General features: G+C 37.4%; 1 protein-coding gene and 1 non-coding gene across 2 annotated transcripts in view; both read left to right on the top strand.

Annotated features, from left to right (window-relative positions):
- Positions 1-17,746, top strand: part of tpd52l2b (tpd52 like 2b) — a 28,370-nt gene extending 10,624 nt beyond the window's left edge. The window contains exons 4-7 of the mRNA XM_042491114.1: positions 4,287-4,334; positions 7,399-7,500; positions 14,759-14,840; positions 15,822-17,746. Coding sequence (XP_042347048.1) covers positions 4,287-4,334; positions 7,399-7,500; positions 14,759-14,840; positions 15,822-15,908 — 319 coding nt within the window. The 3' untranslated portion in view covers positions 15,909-17,746. The remainder of the gene's footprint in view (positions 1-4,286; positions 4,335-7,398; positions 7,501-14,758; positions 14,841-15,821) is intronic.
- Positions 11,193-11,327, top strand: LOC121947602. The gene has a single exon (XR_006106092.1). It is a non-coding gene; the product is annotated as a small nucleolar RNA SNORA17 (small nucleolar RNA).
- Positions 17,747-19,681: the final 1,935 nt, after the last annotated feature.

Genomic DNA, 19,681 nt, shown 5'->3' with positions numbered 1-19,681 from the left:
ATTACAAATATTTGCCTAAAATAGCAGTAAAACGAGCAGGCAGCACCTTATCCCTGGTTTGAGCCAATATGCACACACACACGTGCACAATGCCAAGTACAGTACAGGAAAAGTGTGTCTGTATCTCTAACACACGCGCCCTGGTCGTGCCTGGCGACCAGATGGGCGGCTCAGACTCGCTGCTGCAGGAACAAGTGGGAGGAGAGGAAAGGAATGTGAGAAAGGGAGGGAAGAGACAGAGAGGGTGTTTTGCTTAGTCACATGATGTCCAAAGAGAGAGAGACGGACACACACACAGTCAAACTAAACAAACATCCAAATGGATTATGAATTATTGATGCACAAAGACTCGGAGTGGGTTGCCATGAAAACTGTAGTGGGTGGAGAGAGTCAGCCAGCTTTTGTAATCTATTTTCAGATCAGTTGTGTGCTCTATTAGCATGACAATAAAAATCACTCTGTTTTTTTTGCCAAAGAATAGAGATAAAGTAAATCAACACTTTCCTTTTAGCCACGTTTGTATTTCACCTAGCAACGTAGTCTCCTCAGTGTTTTCCACTAATATTGCACACTGACTTCTCTTTCTTCATGGTTAAACACATTTTAGTGCCCGTTTCTCGAAAATAAACCGTTGACAAAGGCTGAAGAGACAAAGAAAAACATATAAATGTAAAAGAGACAGAACCCCAATGTCTATTCAAAGTGTCGTTCTCTGCAGTGAAACAAACGCAGCAGTCAAACACTGATGTGTGTTTGGACAGACGGTGTAATGTGACGACGCTGCTCTGTATGAAGTCACTGTGCTGTACAGTACGCAGCATTGTGCCGATGTAAGACAGGAAATAGAGACTGGCCTTGTTTGGAGCAGAGCCGTTGACAAGGAGAGCAGTCTCCTGTTAATGCGGCGCGTCGATTATGGCATCGATTATTTAGAGGTGAACTAAACATGTAACAGCGTGGCTTTAGGGGGAGTTTGGGCGAAAAACAAAACGTGTCACAATAATGATTTTTTTCTCAGTTAACTTGTTTTTATAATCGTTGGAAGCCAAATAAAGTTTGATTAATTACACAGACTGTGGCGTCCTCTAGCTCAGGGATTCCCAAACTTTGCCATGCCAAGGACCCCCAAGTGCGTGAGCCTCTGGCAGGGACCCCTTGCTGCATTTTTTTTTTTTTTTGTTTACATTACATGTAGATTATTATTATTATTATTATTATTATTATTATTATTATTATTATTATTTATTTTGAAATGTAATTATTTTTATTTATTTTTCTTGATTTTGTTTTTGTAAATTCTTGTGTATTTTATTTTTTTATTTATTACCACTATCATTCTATTTAGCTATTTATTGTTTTATATTTACATGTATGAGGTGACACTGTTAAAGTGAAAAAAGTTCACTAAGATATTAATGATAAAAATTACATGTACATTATAATGGCAAATATCAAACATACAGCTTCTTAATATTATTTATTTTATTAATAATAATCAGTCTTGTTGTGTTTGTAGAGCTCCCTCCTTATTGAAACATTGCCACTGTTTGAAGATCAATATTTATTTTTTTATTGCACACATCAGAGCTGCCGCCTCACATCCTTTTGCAGGATTGATACACGCAACTTTGTTGATCAGAATAATTTGCCATCGCTCCTGTAGGCCAGTAGAAAAACAGTGTTAATACCAAAGTAAAAACTGTTCAATTTTATTTCCAAATTCAAATCAGCTTTATTGGCATTACATTGTTGCCAAAGCAAAAACAACAGATTATTAAATGAAGAAACACATTGCAGAAATACATGTAAGATACATACTATCTTAATTACATAGAAACATTTTTATGAGCTCGTTTCTCGTAGTTTATGACAACAAACTCTTAACATCTGTGATCACACTGAAATTAATAATGAAATATGACGCACTGTTCAAAGAGGAATATTGATACTTCCTGTTTCTATCGGACCTGAGTTAATGACTTCTTTCAGAAATCCTTCTCTATTGTTTTTACATTAGCTGTCACAGCTTATTTTCACATAACATGGTCGGCACAAACATGTTGCATTATGAGAAAAGGCCTACAGCGCTCTCTGATTGCACAAGAGCTCAACAGCTATTTCACATCTCTGAAATGTGGCAGAACCACTTTACCTGATTATGACTTCTTATCTACGCTGCTGTTCAGAGGTTTGGAATCAGCTGTTATACTTGTGTTTTTCTTCTTTACTTCAATAATACTTCTCTGTTTTAACAGAGATTAAAAAAAAAATCATTGAGACACCAAATGTATTATTTATGTTTGAGAAAGAAGAATTATAAAATGATTCAAACTTTCATTTATTCGATGTCCCCACAGTTACTGCGTTTACATGTGCACTAATATTACACTGTTTTTCAGAATAAGAAATCATGTATATACATGTAATAAGAAATCATGTATGTACAATATAAATCATTTTATATTCGTTTTATTAAGTATTGTTTAGGCATGTGTACAGCACATTTTGGAATATCTGTAAGAGATTTTGATATCAGCAGATTTTTGGATGTATGGAAACATTGCAACACCAACCTTTAAAAGGAGGTGGTTGAAGGAATGAAAGAGGGAGGCTGTGTTGGCATGGTTACTAAAGTCCTCCACCAATAGGAAACTTTGAGAAAAAAACTATTTAAATGCCAAGCAGCAAAATTGCAGGAGTTGCTCCAGAAGTTTCACTTTCCATAATTTTGACGAGTTAACATGTTTGAGCAGACTTAAATCAGAGCATGCAAAGCTGCATATAAACGGGAGTGTTAGTGGAATATTCATTTTCAGTCACCGTGTAAACCGCTCAGCGAGAATATTTTGGCTACTTGCCATCATGTGCCTGACGCTATGTGACGGTGACACAGAATTTCAAAATAAAGGTGTATCCAGAAGATGATGATAATGATCAATGTTTACGCTTTACATCAATGATTCGTGATTGTTCCTGGGGCAGAGAGAGGGGATGATGACTGATATATCGATCCATTGGTGGACCTCTAGTAATGACTAACTGTGTGTCTAGTTGCTTAAATATACAAATAATATTTAGGCGGCGGACACTCTTTTCTGTGTTGAGTGTTTGGGTCATGAGTCTTATGATCAGCGGCGTTCAAAGCTTTCACCAGATGAACGTAAATTTAGATCTCTCATGCTTGTTTTGGCTTTACTTCCATATCTGCTCCATTGTTTTGCAGAGCAGTCAGCACAGACACACTTCCTCTCTTTTTCTCGATACAGCACAGGCAGGACTCTGTGTGTGTGTGATTATGTTTTCTTTGTTACTAATCATGAATAGGCTGTGCTGTTAACCTGTTGAGAGTTACTAAGGGACTGTTTTCCACATTTAGGTATAATGTTTTTTATATTTTGCACTAACAGCTGTGTCCTTTGCCCTCACAGTTTCCTGCAGAGAGGAAACTGAGTTGATTGTTTGCTCTTTTATCAAACTGAAGTAGACACACAATCAGGTGATCACATGAGGTATTCACACCATGTTTATATGGAAATTATTTCTGGAGAAAATGGCAACTTTAGTTACGTTTTGGCTTTTCATTTACAAGATTTGAAAACGGGTTCCAGAGTGCAAACTTTTGAGAATGTCACCGTTTTCGTTGGTCACCTAAACTGGCAATACAGAGTTTCCTCTGACAACAGGGATTATATTATAGCACGAACACAGAAAGTTACAGCATATGGATGCCTAATAACTCACTCTAAACATTTTTAGATATTTTTATAGCAATGTCAAATACTAGAAATAAATATAAATGCACACTGGCTCCTTAAATTAGCAGTGTTCTTTTGCAGTTTCGATTAACAAATGGTTTCTAATCTAATTGACCTCAATTTGCATCAGTCACATTCAGTATTCTGCAGTACAAAATCTTGTTAAATGACCTCATGCACTTTAAATTAATTAATTTTCATTTTGTAACAAAATATCAGATGTAAAATGGTGATTTCATGTTGTTTTTTCCATCTTTAACATTTGGGGAGAGAAAAAAAATGTTTGCGTTACTGTGATTTTTACATTGTGTGTGTTGTTAATGCTGCTATTTCTCCTTGTGAAGAAAAACCTCAACTTTCGTTTGAAAATTAACTCTTGAAATCCAACTGGACGTCCACCAAAACGGTTAAATCCAGTCAGTGAAATAAACATTTAGTTGGTGTTGGATCTGTAAAACTCCACTGTTGTGCTCTGCTGTACTGTGAGTGTGTCTCTTGCCCTGTGTCATGATCCTGCTGTTGTGTCTTCAGATATCTGTCTGCCTCAGCCACTTTGGATGACATTACCCGCTCTGAAGTGTGAGTTGACCCCTTTCTCTTTTGTGTTTTTGTTTTTGTAGATGAGCTAAGGTTTCTTTAAGTTTGGGTTGGTTTTTTGGGCATTTTTTTTCTTGTTTATTTTGACCATCCATCCTTCTTCTTCTGTTTTTTCCCTCTTGCTGTCGTGATGGTGAGGGTGTTTGTGTGTCGGTGGCTGTTGGATTCAGGAAGTTTTTCTGCAAACATGTTTTTATAGTTTTACATTGCATAATTAATTACGTGTCATAAATAATAGATCTTCTGGATTTTTACAGTATAAACTTCAGAAAGTGTTCTGTCAGTGTGGATGGACACAGGTGTGTGTGTATCTGTGTGTCTGTGTCTGTGTCTGTGTGTGCGCACGTTGGTACTCAGCCACTCCAGATTATCTCCAAAATACTATTTTCTCAGCCTCTGTGAACCATCTGCTGCTGAGACTTGATGTGTGTTTGTGCAGATCAGCTGGTCACGATGTTGGCTTTTAACCAAGATATGTGTGTGTGTGTGTGTGTGTGTGTGTGTGTGTGTGTGTTTACTGTAGCTTTTGAAGTGTACATGTATTTGAGTGGGTGCTTATGTGCATATTTCTGACCGTTTTTCTGTATGTGGGTATTTGTGTCTGTGTTTGTGTGTAAGTTTGTGTCTTTAAGCTCATTTATTCTCGACGTTAGATACGTATACAGATACATAAGGAGCCAATCAGTCCGTTTTTGTGCACAGATACAGACAAAACGGAGTAGATCCACTCAAGATCATGGGGAAGTAAAGCACAGTTCAAACCACAAGATACGACTGAAGGAGACAACTAGGAAATTTAAAAAGCAGCATATATGAGCAAAATAGTAATATAGTGAAAATAATTCCCCCCTCCACATGTTTCAACATATTGAATGACCTCGCGAGACGGGTTGCCATTACAGATTTATTCAAAACTTAGGCAGTGTTTATAAAATGTCGATATAACACAATTGCATGATGACTGTTTCCACTAAGCGATGTTATGCGAGAAGCATGGTGATGGCTGTTGAAAACATTATCAGGTTTATTTCTATTGCAGCCACCGCACTAGCCATCATTATTTCCAATGGAAAGCTGACAAACTGACATGTTTCCATTAGACGTTAGACATTAGATTTTCTATTCTCCGTTTCAGTTTGCACAATTTGACGGTTAATGGAAACCGGCCTACAGACCACCGCTGTCTACAACACTGCCTCTGTTATAACGTACATTATTACGACCTCCTCCACCATAGCCTGGATTGTTGTTTTGAAACATTTGACTTTTTCCTCTTATGCCGTTTATTAGCTCTATTTATGCCAACTTTATGTTGGGGGTATGAAGTCGCTGATGTTTACAACATTGGATATGAGCGCCTTTATTTTCATACATTAAGGGAGTAAAATGAGCCGTCTGTGTGTTGTCTGTCGTAGAGATGCACGATAATAACAATAAAACAACATTTCCACGTCAAAAACAAACGAACAAGACGATCTAATGTCTCAAGGTGATAGGAGGAGAGGACTGCTAACGTGCCGACTTTATCGCTATTTAGCGGCTTTTCAGACCCTCTCAGCGGCGCTTTAAAAAATGCAACAGGAGAAACTTTTAGTGACGTATTTAGATCCTCAGTGAAAAAGGAGGAAATATGCTGTCCAGGGCGGCCCTTGGCAGAGGAGATATAGGAGGTTGCCTAGAGCGCCACATGCTCTAGACGTTCTCCGTTGTTGTCTCTCAACGTCCACTCTGCTCTCATTCTCCGCCGGTGTCTCCACTGGTGTTTATATTGGTGTTTCCACCGGTGTCTCCGAATGTCCACTCCGCTCTCACTCTCCTCTGGTGTCTCCGCCGGTGTCCTCATCAGTCTGTGTCTGAATCTGTGTCTGTGTGTGTCTGTGTGTGTGTGTGTGTGTGTGTGTGTGTGTGTGTGTGTGTGTGTGTGTGTATGTGTATGTGTATGTGCATGTTGTGTTGGACCACACCTGCAGACCCTTTTAACCCCTGTCCAATTTTCTCCAATATCAAACTGATTTTTTTTTAAAGATTTGTTTAACAATTTGAACCAACCAAGTGTGCACAACCGTGCACCACTTCATATTGTTAAAGATTTCTATCGCAAAACAAAACTTAAAAAATCTTAAGTTTACTTAATCACAGACTTTATTTCAGGCATCTAACCAAAACCACATTTTGAAAAACCTATTGACTTCAACACAAGGAAAACAGGAGGTGCAAAAATGCCAACTCATTTCCTCACTTTAGTGCTCGTTCCTGCACCGCTCCGTGACCACACCCTCAGAGAGGAGTCTGTTTGAGTGTTTTGATTTTGCCATCATGCGCTCTCTTTCACTGCTCTGAAACAAACACACGCTCATCATCCCGAGTCCTCCGGCTGCAGGGGGACATGCTGAGTCATATCTGCATTAATACTGACGGCTTTCTGTCTGTGTGCTTCTGTTTTGGGGGGAGAAAACTCTGAAACTAACTAACTCTTCTTGGAGACAGTAGATGCTGAAAAAAAGGAATCGCTCTTCTGTTTGTTTTGTAAATTACCGTAAGGTGTCAAAAAGAAAACAGAACATGAAAATGCAAGACTTTTATTTTTTTACCCACCAGCATTTTGGCACTTGCTTGCTGTGGCCTAAATTCCTGTGACTGTATTTCTGTGTGAATACTAACCATCGGGGGGTGAATACTGCTCCCCTTTATTTGTGTGATGGAGCCGTGACTTAAATCACTGTCGGCTTTTGTGTTCGTCGTGGTCAAGCGGTTTGGTCTAATTTATTTTTCACCCTCCTCTCTCCCATCCGTCTGCCCCGTTTTTCTCCATTTTCTTCCTTTCTGCTTGCTGTCTGTCGTCTTTTCTTTCCTCTCTCCATCCTCCTCCCATCCTCTTTCTCCTGTCCTTTTCTTTCTTCTTCGCCATCCCACATCGTCTTTTCATTCCTCTCCAACCTTTTCTCCCCCTCTCCTCATTCCTCCTCCCTTTTCTTCATTGTTCTCTTTCTGCTCTCCTGTTCCATCCCTCCCTCCTCCTCCTCCTCTTTCTCTCTCGTCTCTGCAGATACAAGAAGACTCAGGAGACTCTTTCCCAGGCGGGACAGAAAACCACCGCAGCTCTCTCCACAATGGGCACGGCCCTCAGAGAGAAACTGGGCGACATGAGGTACGATGCAACAGAGCCAAAATGGCCACCGCCCTGGCAAAGCTACAAGAACAAACGAGCAGAGTGGACAGTGTTGAAAGAAAGATCCAAACCAACGATATCAAACAACAGCTCCATATTTATTTTGGGACAGCGGGGTGAAGCAGCTTTGAACTTTTGACAGATCAGCAGATCCCCGAAAAGTCTTAAAAGGCATTCATTAATCTAAAAAAATAAGACATGGGATTTATTTTTTTGACGTTGCAATTTGAAATCATAAAATAATTGATAACATCTATTTTTTGTCAAGTAATTTAGTAGATTTATCTTTTTCAACTCTTCTTAAAAACTTTCATTTTTTCATTTTTTTTTTTTTTTTTCATGTTGCATTGTAAAATCTTAGAATAATTGGCAACATTATTTTTTGTTAAATGATTTAGTGAATTTCTGTTGTTAAACTCACTTAAATAGGATCAAAAGCAGGATAAAGCTCCAGACTGGGGTACTTTTTTTCATCATAAACATACTTATTATCAGTTTAAAGTCATGAATATTTTACAGCGACACTGTCCACTGCTCTTTTCCTCTTGTTGCTCTGAATTTTTCTCATCATGCTTCTTACACTGCTTTAGCCTAAATGTTCATTTCACTAACTCAAGGGGTGGTTCAACACATTTTAAGTTGTTTTTTCTTATATGTCTTAATGAGACGCACATCTTTTAGCATCTGTTAAATGTGAGCTCCGCTGGTATCTCTTGGAGGTAAAATCCCAGATGCTAAATGTTGATTTTAGCCTCCTGAATATAAGTCTGGTTTGTTTTTAGATTGTTGGACCATCCCTTTAATGTAGACAACTTTCTCACCCTCAAATCAAACTTGTGTTATTTTTATTTTGCTTTAAACTGCATCGACTTCTTTGCAAATATCCTTAAAATTAAACATACATTAGAAAGCATTAGTAGCAAAATATGATATATTACATATGAAAAATATGGTTAAAGGGTAAGTTTGGTGTTTTTCAACCTGGACCCTATTTTCCATGTTTTGAGTTCTACTGGACTAACAGGAGCAACGATTATTAAAATTGGTCCAGTATTGAGTGAGAGTATAAAACAAGCTGTAGTGTAACAGCATCTATTTATTTCCACTAAAGTGTTTGTTTTTGTCAGCTAGACTCTGATTATTATTCTAAGTGTCTGAAACATTATAGAAAGGATCCCTGAAGAGATGGACCTATTTGTTAAAGAGTAAGATTCTTTTATAAATTTTTTTTTAAACTGAAACAGCCCCGAAATGTAGGAAATGTAGAAAACCCACCGGACATGTAACAATGTCAGTCTGTCAGTGGCAAAAACAAACACTTTTATGGACATAAATAGGCAAGGCAGCTTTATTTGTATAGCACATTCATACAACAGGGCAAATAAAAGTGCTTTACAGGGCAAGAAAACATAATAAAAGATAGATTTATAAGAAAAGAAATAAGTTATAAAGGTAAAATCAATTACTAAGTGATTTTAAAAAATAAAATAATCACTATTAAAAATAGCAAAAGAACAGACGAGGTACAAAGACAAAAAGATTATTTAAAACGATTTAAAATTACGTGTAAAATAAGTTTCTAGTCATTAGCGACAGTGCCGACATCATAGCTATAGCAATGCAAACAAATAGGTGTGTATTGAGAGATGCAGATTTCACTACAAAATTGACTGCAACTTACTTAATTTTGAACGATTTTCATGAAATTTGTTTTATCATTAACATTAAAAATTGAACATGATAGTGAATAATTAATCAGCACTTTGACAAAACGGCAATCTTTTAAACAGCCACAACTCTGGTACGTGCAGGCTCCAACTTCTTCAGATTATTACACGTTTCTGAAATCTAATGGAAGTGTGAAGGTAAATTAAATGAAATTGCATCAAATTTAAAGCAGCAGAAAATGTAAATGGTCGAGTAAAGTGTCAGTACCTGAAAACTGTGCTGAAGTACAGTACTTACGACGAGCTTAGAGAGATATCTACGTTACTATATCTGGTGCCAACATGCCCAGAGTGGTTACCTCGCAGCCTGTTTCATAGCTGCAGTCTGCAGCACTTTTGCTCAATACTGGATCAGTTTAAAAAAATCGATGTTCCCATTAGATACTTAGGCACAAAAACCTGGTCCAGGTTGAAAAAAAAGCAATTTAACCTTTCAGTTTAGCACCAAAGCAACATTTTATCAAGTGTGATTGACGGGTGAGAGAGAGAAAGAGAACATTTAGCTGTGGAAAAACAGTGGAGATCACCGCTGACTCCTTCACATCCAACATCTCTGCCGGCGCCTCGTTGACTCACACAGCCGTCTGTAATTATATTAATGTTTCCATTTCACCACCCACAGTCGTATTTGCTCTATATGCGTGTGTGTGTGTGTGTGTGTGTGTGTGTGTGTGTGTGTGTGTGTGTGTGTGTGTGTGTGTGTGTGTGTGTGTGTTTAGTTCATCGTCTTCTCAAACAGTATGCCCCCACTAACATCATATTTCAGCTCTTTGTGCCGCTCGTCCTGCATGTTGCATGTTTTTCATTCATTCCTCCACATTTCTTTCCTCGCTCATATTTGATTTTTCTTGTTTTTAATGCTCCTGTTTCGTTCCTTGATATGTTTTCAGTGCAGGCTGTGTTGCTAAAACATTTTGCTAATGCCTTAACTACACTAACTATTTCTGTTGAGGTGACAAAGTGAGAATATGGTTTATTCAGCTCAAACTGTAACAAAATATTAAGGATGAGATGTCCGTGCTTTGAATTACAGTAAATTTTCAGATAGTGGTTTTTATTACCTCGGTGTCAGAGACAGCCAGGTCTTTGTTTGGGACAAACACGGGTCTTTATTCCTAATTTCTCCAGTTAATGCAAACTCGAAACTTCCTCTTTGTGTGCGTCGTTTTGATGAATTCAGCATAATTAATTTCCATTTCAGAACGATGCAAAAATGGAGTCTATCAGAGGTTTCACTCTTTTTTGTCATTGAAATTTTTATTCAACTTAACAGCATCAAAATATACTGATTTATAGATTTTATGCAAAAATACAAATTAAATAGATTAAAAAAGATCCACAGTCACAAAAAAGGAAAAATTTAAAATAAAATAAAACTAAATTAGACAAATTAAACCAAGAACATCCAGCATAACAAGCAGCTACACAGAAACCACCGCAGCACCACGATCCCTCTTCCTCATACATGTACATACATAATACAGTTTACACGCGTACATAAACATCTCATCCCATAGTGCTCTCCACCACCTCTGAGGTGTTACTATAATGTCAGACACAAAAATTTGCCATGTTTGACTAGTTTTGAGATTCCATTTTTCTCATTTTTCCCTGCAGCGTTATTAAACTGCCATTAATTAAACTCAACGCTTCTGCCACATGAAAAGTCTGACTGTTAATGTGAAAAATATGAGGATGGGTTCAAATGTGTTGACAGCAAAAACAGAAACAAGTAATTCATGATTTAACATAAGCGACACACTGGTGACTCTTAACATGACTTATCATGTGCTGTTTGCTCCAGGAGATTCCACACTTTATATGAGAATTTAATTTGATTTATTCGTTTAATTTAATTTCACGGACGGATTAAGAAAAATGACGTCTGCTCGCCGGGCCTCCATCAGGGTTTCGATTTACGCAGGCTGCAGGCAGGCGGACGCTGATGCCCCTTGAGGCGTTGCAGCCCAACTGTTGTGTTGCCGCTGCGTCATAAGGTGGCAGAGAGAGAGCGGTGGTGGTCTGCACCGAGACTCGACAACAAATCGAGGACTCGGAGTGATTCTCACCACCGACAGTTAACCCTTTGAAACCTAGATTGACGTCAGCAAGTTGCAGAATGCATGAGAAACGGTCCGTGGTTTTGGACGACAAACAAAACAGTTGCGCTGACAATTCGCGATGCAGAACTCCTCCATCACACCAAACACACTCAGCAACAGGAGGCAGATAAAGATTTGCAACGTTCACTGTGCTGCAAGAGACGTGGAGCCATCTGCAAATCCAGATCAGAGAGGGATTTATTGGCAAGCAGGTTTTCACCTACAAGGAATTTCATTTTTTTCCCTTTTTTGCTACATACATTAAACATACAATAAACAAAGTACTTCAACACTCAAAAACAGAAATGTAGAATAGAAAAATTACAATAAATAAATAAATGACAACAAAGAGCAGACAAAGTAACCAGTCAAGTAAATATCAATCCAATCAAAACCAAGAAGTACGTGGAAAACAATAGGTGTAAATAGTTCAACATCATGATTAAATGTAATGATAATTTCCTTTTAAAAGTTTTTAAAATGATGAGCCCTTAGTATCGTGTACTTTATCATTCAGTATCTGTACACTAGCAGTATTTATTGGAGAACAGAAAGTGAAGCCGATTGAACTGTGTTGTATTGTATGAATAAATCTTTGAATTAAATATATTCACACAAATTTCTTAAGGATGATGTATAGTAGAGGGTAAAAGCATATTTATATATACACACACACATATGAGATGATTATTTCTGTCATATACTGAGAGGACGTTCAGTTTCCTGAAAAGTGTAATAGAGGCTTTATTAGAGGATGAGAGTTACCAATTTTATTTTACAAATCGTTTTTCATCAAACACGAAGATTGGAGGGGGATGTATTTGCCAGAACAATATCACTATAAATCAAATAGGAATAAATTACAAAACAATATAAAGTTAATAAACAAGAAACATTTACAAAACACCGTTGTTTGCTGATGATCCTCAGTGACTTCACAATTTTCTTACAAGTAAAATGAAAATGTTGCCGCAGCATCCAGTGCGAACACGGTGTTTTTGTCTTTAGTGACACAGCAAACACGTCCGTGCTCTGATCCTCTTCGTTTTGATCCCCTGCTGATAAACTCGCCGTTTCTCTCCTGTGTGCGTCCCTGTTGACTGTCGCTGGTTTGTGTTTGTGTCCTGATGCTGCTTTGGGCTCACGCTCTCTCTCCTTCTTGTGTTTAATCGCTGCCTCGGTTTGGCCTGCAGAGCTCTGCCTTTCTCTAATTCCTTTAGGTAAGACTGACGCGTCCGCTTGGAACGAACCAGAGTTTAATCACACAATTTAAATGTGTTACACAGGAAAAAAGAGGTCAAGCTCTGCCATCTTTGCTTTTTGATTCTTTGACTTTTGCTTTTCCAAACTGCTTAATTTAGTTATTTTATTCGCTGAGATTGCCCATTATATTTTTTACCTGCTTACAGTAGCATGTCGACCTTTGCTGTTTTAAACAAAACTGCAGATCTTTAAAGAAATTGTTGATTTCCTGTTAATATTATAAGTAGCATTTTAAATTAATTGTCATGATTAAACTGATTAACACTTTAATTTTAAGTTTGACTGAAATATGCTGGCTCACGTTATGCTTCAAAACAGGAAGGTGTTTTTTTGTTGTTGTTTTTTGTAATAAAATACTTGAGTAATGCTAATTATTTTTTATTTTCAATTAACTTTCTAAAAAGTGTCCTGGAAATGAGGCCATTATAGTCCAGTTAGTTTTATAATAGAATATTTTTTCTTATTTAAACTTAAGGAAAAAGTCATTATTTGTTTATTATTGGAAGATGTTATGTATGTTAAATTATTTTATTTATTTATTTAAATATTTTATTTCGTTTTCATCAAACAATTAAAAAAAACAAACTAACAAAACCACACAACCCACATATACACACAAAAATTAATAAATAAATAAATAAATTTAAAAAGAAAGCCAGACTGGACATAGATTTAAAAAAAATAATAATAATAATGTGTGTATGGTTGAATCATGTTGTACCATTTTGAATTATTTTATATGATGATTATGTAATTACCTGTAAATACTTTTTGAATTTCTTTGAACTAACTAAAAGTTGTTTTAGATGTAACAACTCAACACTGCCTCTAAACTTCAATTCATAATTTTGTTAAATTAATATATTTCTAGTACTTTATCGGAAACTATTGGACCCATAAAATAAAGTCTTTCCAACGATGTTTTCCCCTTAAAATTTTGAGAATGTTCCGAGGACACTTTTTTTATCAACTTTTTATTGATTTAAGTACATGCGAATGAGAAATGAAGCTACGTGTTTAGAGCAAATTCATAACCACTAAAAGCATTTTAACTGATGTTTTAATTGCATTATTGTGTGTGTGTGTGTGTGTGTGTGTGTGTGTGTCACTGCTTGCTTGCTTTATAACACTTGCACTTCTGTCTCCTCTCTTTAACGCTTACAAAGTAGCAACTATTCCATTCGCCACTCGATAAGTATGCCGGCCATGAGGTAAAGTAACACACAAACCTGCTCACTGTATCTTTATCTCTGTACTGATTCATTTCAATAACGCATAACCGTTTCCTTTTTATTGTTTCTGCACAGCTGCTGCTTTTCTGTGTGTTTTTTTATCTGTTTATGTCTGATATTATTATGATTCTGCTTTCTTGGCCAAATTTCTTAACTATGAGATCTTTTAAGTTGAAAAAAAGATTTGATGCAGGATCACATGCACCAAAAAAAGCTTCTGCCCTCACACTGTGAAGGAATAAGGGATTTATTTTATCTGCCTTTTTAAAATCAATTATTAAATCATTTTCATTCAACCTTGAATGAGTGAGGAGTTTAAAGAGAATTTAGCAGGACGTCACATTTTGTCCTCTCTGCTTATTGATCAGGTTACAACTCTATTAATTGACAAGATAAACCACAAATTTGGCAAATATTTACCAGCCTGTGACAGCATGAAATTTATTTTTATTTTTTTGATTTTGATGTGTTGAACATGTTGAACTACTGAATTAACTTTTACGTATCTTATTTGTTGTTTATTTTATAATTTTAAGTTTTTCAGTGTCCATATGTGTTCCTCAGTTGACTTAATTTTTATAATGATATTATATTATATCATCTAAATATGTTGTGTCAGTATTAAGACAGTTTTAGACATTATTTATGTGGTTTTAGAGGAACATAAAGGCTGTATTTGTCTGGGTTTACCTGTTTAATGAGCAGCTACATTTTTATCCATATCCTGACACATACATAAGAATAAACAGTTTAAAAAGATATAATGTATCCTCTTTTTAAACATATTTATGGTATTTTTAGCTTTATAAGCTGGAGTTTGCAGCTAATCTGCCTTTTTAATTACTCTGGTGTCATTGCATGTAACGTTAACGTGTTTTTTGTGTGAATGTAACATCACGCCTCTGCTCTGCAGGAACTCTGCAACCTTCAAGTCGTTTGAGGATAAAATGGGGAACCTGAAGGTGAGCAGACAGACTGCACCTGTCGGCCATGAGGTGACTGACATGCGTTAAATATGGTTTTATGGTTTCTTTGTTCATGTTTTTGTAAATTTTGGTGTTCACACCTCCTCGTGTTTGTGATCCATGTGATCCGTACTTGTATTGTGATTGTGAACTAACGTCACAAAAAGCTAACGAAAGACGTATTTTGTCCTATAAGCCTTTTTTTTCTTTTATGGATTTCTTCTTTCTGTGCCTGAGCTATTCATGTTTATTTAAAGAGCATTTTATTCCATGTTAGTTCTTTTAAAACAGCTACAAGTAGCATTTAAAACCAGCAAACTGAGTGTTGACACAACGCAAAAAATAATAATGTATACAAATCAAAGTTGCTGCTAATCATTGACATATCCCAGGCTATGATGACAAAAAACAACTACTTAGCATGTAGTATTTATTTATTCATTTATTTATTTTCCATCTCAAAACATAGTGGCATCCTGACAATACCTGCATGTAAAAGGTTATTTTTTTATTTTAATTTGGTGTTTGATTTTACAGAAACAGATAACAGTTAAGAGGACATAATAATTTAAGAAAATAAATACTACTACTACTAATAATAATAATTATGCATTCATGTATAAGAGACAAGATAAACACATTAAAAAATAATAATAATGAAAAACTGAAGAAAAACAGTTTTTGAAGATTTACATAATTGACATTTTCACATAAAAAAAAGATTGCTATATTACATCACCTCTAACCACATACACGGCCACGACAAATGCGTTATAATACACATTATCAAAAAATAGTACCTAAAGCTGCTTTTCTTGCCATAAAACCAAGATGCAGTAACCATATTAAAAAAATAAATAAGTAAAAAAAATCCTGGCTTGTACATCTTATGTTGTGGGTCATTTCTAGATCACGTGACGTCCTCTGGTGAAACGGAGGATGTGATGAGTCGGTAAAGTGCTGCTGACGATCAATAACACTCCGCTCTGCTTCCTGTCTCTCTCTCCTCAGTATAAGGTCGTCGGCCCGAAAGGAAACGGAGAAGCCGTCAGCTCCCCCACCGACACCACCCCCACTCAGGAGAACCCGCCTTTCTGAACGCCTCCCTCTTCCTCCTCCTACTCCTCCTCCTCCTCGCTGCCACCTTCCTCACGACCTGAGACTGTACTGTTATCACCTCACACCGCAGAGTCAAACCTTTGACCCTCCACCTCACCGACTCGCCGCCGCCGCTCACTTTGCCCCCCCGAGGTCTGTAAACGCAGACGGGCGGAGGTGAAGGACTCGTGGGTTTGAGGTGGGACGAGCGCGCTCATCGCTGCTGGTCCCACGGCCTCCGCTCCTCTGCCTCGCCGCCGAGCGCAAATGTTTTGTTGATGTCTAAATAATTTACAGACCTTGCTTTGTCACCGAGTTCGACCCTCCGTTAGTCCAAATAATTGCACTCTCCAGACAACTTTGTAAACGGGTTGAAAATGCAAAATTAACACGTCAGGCTCTTAAACTAAATGAGAAACTTCACATTTGATTTGGGGGTTTTGGGTTCGTTCAGATAGCGCTGCAGTGATGCGTCAAAAGTAACTCTGCAGGCGGATTTTCGGGGCCCAACTCAGAGTTTAGGAACCCTGCAGACTGAAGGTGGAGGAGCTCTTACCGGCACGATGGTGGTTTATTCTGCTTCTTTTTCTGTCCTTTTTTTCTTTCGTTCATGTTCTTAAATCATCACACTGTGAGCACCACACCACACGTCCCCACCGAAACTCGTCACAGCTCTGCCGTCAACGCGGGGGGGGGGGGGTCCCTCTTACTGCTACATGCATGTGCATATCTCATCTCAGTTGTACCATAAAAACCATGAAAAGACGGCCGAGGTCTCGTGTAACACCCTAAAAACACCCCCAGGATGTAAAAACAGACAAAACCATTTTGTATTACAAACTATTTTACACTGCTTTGCATAATGTTTTTACATAACTTTTATCAATATGTATAAATATATATGAATAAATCTATTGTCACTGATGCTGCCGATCGGTGGCGGTCAGGTTGGGAGGTTGAAAGATTAAAAAAAGCACGGGGAGGCGAAACAAACTCGATGGGTCAGTTTCACAGACGTGAATTATCGTCCGTACGTGTTTTTTTTTTCGTTTGTGGTCTACAAACATGTTTGTGAAACGGACTCATTAATGAGCTGCAGGCGTTTTGTTCCCGTTTGAATCACACGAGAAGGAACATAATCAAACTGGTGCGTTTGGTTTCAGCATGCTGCCAGTTACGAGTCACACTAAAAGCGCTCAAGAGTTTAAAGGGATAGTTCGGACTTTTTTGTGTCTGGTTGTTGGAGGTACTTATCCAAAAACAGAATATTATATACAGTACATGTCAGTCGTCTCGTCCTCAGTTTGAGAAGCAGGTCTGAGTCCGACACCAAAGCTGAGCGACCTGCTGCTGTGGAGGCGTCAACGATAAAATCAGGGTTCATACAAGGTGCTTCAAGTGCTTAAATTCAACTCTGTGAAATGTAAATCCTGGAATACCTTGAAAATCAGACGTTTTTGAACTTGGTCCCTAAAAACCTACTTAAATATTACTGAGAGGAGAACAGAAAAAGGGATTATTCAATAAAATGTGTTAAATGTTATAAACGAGGAAGCAACAAACGGCTGTGGTTGCAGTTGACTGAGGATGCCTGAGCATCAGTCAGCGGGTAAACAGGAAACATTTGGCGCCAGGATGTTTTGCTCGTCTGCAAAACAAAAGTTGAAATTCAGAAGCAGTTTAATTAATGACAAGTTGAATTTGGGTCCCGGTAACGTGTTCATGCCATTTACAGATTTGCACAATTTTCCTGCAACAGATGGTTGTGGTGGAAAAAAATATTATACTTCAAATGAAAATTTGTGATTGATAAAGTACTAAAAAGTCTTTAAATTTGACATTTTATGAACCCTGTTAAATGTCATTTAACCACCAGAAAAAAATTCCACTTTAAACGATCAAAATCAGTTTAAGGGTACGCTGTATTTAGGGTTATTTTCCCCGTTTTACCTTTTCGTCAGACAGCCTGTTCTGATGGAAAAGCTGAAACAGCTTCATTTCTCCATCTCTGCTCTCTCCAAAGCCACCAGACTCCACTGACAAAAACACTCATTTTAGCTCGCTGAACACGAGCTGCTCGCCTGCTGCTGCTTCAACCTGTTTGTAAGTTTGTCTTATTGTTTGACTTTGGTGAATCCAAACGAACACTTTTAAACACTGAATCACACAGAAACACAGAGTAACTAACTGATGGAGGCAGCGGGAGACCTGCAGCTCCTGTGTTCACTCATGTTACATCTCATGTTAAATCTCTGTTTTTCTCTGTGGAGGCTGGCTTTGAGGAGGGGAATTTAACCGCTTTATTTTCCCGGGAAAAATTACTTTCTGTGAAAATACTCCCAATATAGCGTACACTCTAACCCTTTGAAACCTGTGCAAATTGCATTGATGTCTTCCAAATAAAAACAGCAATGAGCAACACAACGAGAAATTAACGAAAAATGAGAGAGAAATTAGTAAAACATTATAAGAAAATTACCTGAAAGTCAGCAAAAAATAAGAAGAAAAGGATGGTAAAGTGCTAAATAATAAAAAGAAAAAAAGATTATGTAACACAATTCTCATTTTAAAGTATCATAATTATAAATATAGTTGTCTAGACTTTTTTTAAATGTAATCTTCTTCTCATTTTCTCTGTTTGTCGCTCCATTTCTTTTTCTTTTAGCAAATTTTCAGGACTTTTTTTAGTCTTATTGTTTGCTCATTTCTTGCCAAGTTGCTCATTGCCTTTTTTCCTGTTTGCAAAATAAATCCAAACTAATTTGCTAAGATTTACAATATTTGAACTCTTGTAATGCGTCTGAATGCAGAACAAGAAAACTGATGTTTCAAATGATTAACTTAGTGTTGTTTTTTTCTGGTCGCTAAAAATATTTGCTTCAAAATCGTTATTTTTCCTGTTTCTCCAAACTGGGGGCGTGCTGACTGACGTCTGCTGTATGTAATACACTGTGGACACGTGCCTCAATAATCTGACCTCAAAACACCCAAACTGACGCTTTGAAACGTCCTGAAACCATTTTGACTGTGTTTCTTTGGGCTGCTGCTCCCTTCCTGTCAACACACGTGAGCCGACGCTTTGCTGTGTACGCTACCTGGTGAATGTCAACGCTTCTCTATCGGCCTTACTCACTTTACCGTTGTTTTGATTTAGCTGGTAGAAAAGATTTTTCCCTTTGTGTGTGTTTTTTTTTAAAATTTTGTTAAATTGTACAGACTGGTTTGATTGAAGGATTAGCGTTAAAATATTTCGAGTCTGACACGCTGCAAAATGTGTCACGAAAACATCTCGCTGCCATAGAGTCAACTTAGCCAACGACCCCTTAATGCACAGATACATGCACTCCTGTAAACACACACTAAACGCCCTGAACACACACACACACACACGCTACACTGTACCAAATCACTGTTGCTCTTACAAACTACACGTCTCAGAAGCAGCGAGTTCATCTGAGTTGTGCAGCACCGTCACTTTTCCCCAACACGAAAAACGAGAAGGTTGTGATTTTTTTTTTTTTTTGCTAAAGTTGCTGGTTCGAGGGCAACGTTGCTTTTGGTAATTTAACAACATGTTACACTATTTTCAACAAACATAGAGGCCAACTCTTGGAAAAATTGCCAAAATATGTCTGAAAAAATGAATCTCCAGTTGCCTTTGAGGCTGATCATCGTAATTTAACTCTTTGAAACCTGGATTGACACCTTTTTTTGTGCTGTGTTCAGACGCCTTTCACAAGTTCAAACTTCTGAAAAAAATACAAATAGCAACA

The sequence above is a fragment of the Plectropomus leopardus genome, chromosome 8 (genome assembly GCF_008729295.1).
Source record: "Plectropomus leopardus isolate mb chromosome 8, YSFRI_Pleo_2.0, whole genome shotgun sequence".
Taxonomy (NCBI): Eukaryota; Metazoa; Chordata; class Actinopteri; order Perciformes; family Serranidae; genus Plectropomus; species Plectropomus leopardus.
The sequence above is the reverse complement of the archived record's forward strand: the minus strand, read 5'-3'. Positions and strand labels throughout refer to the sequence as shown.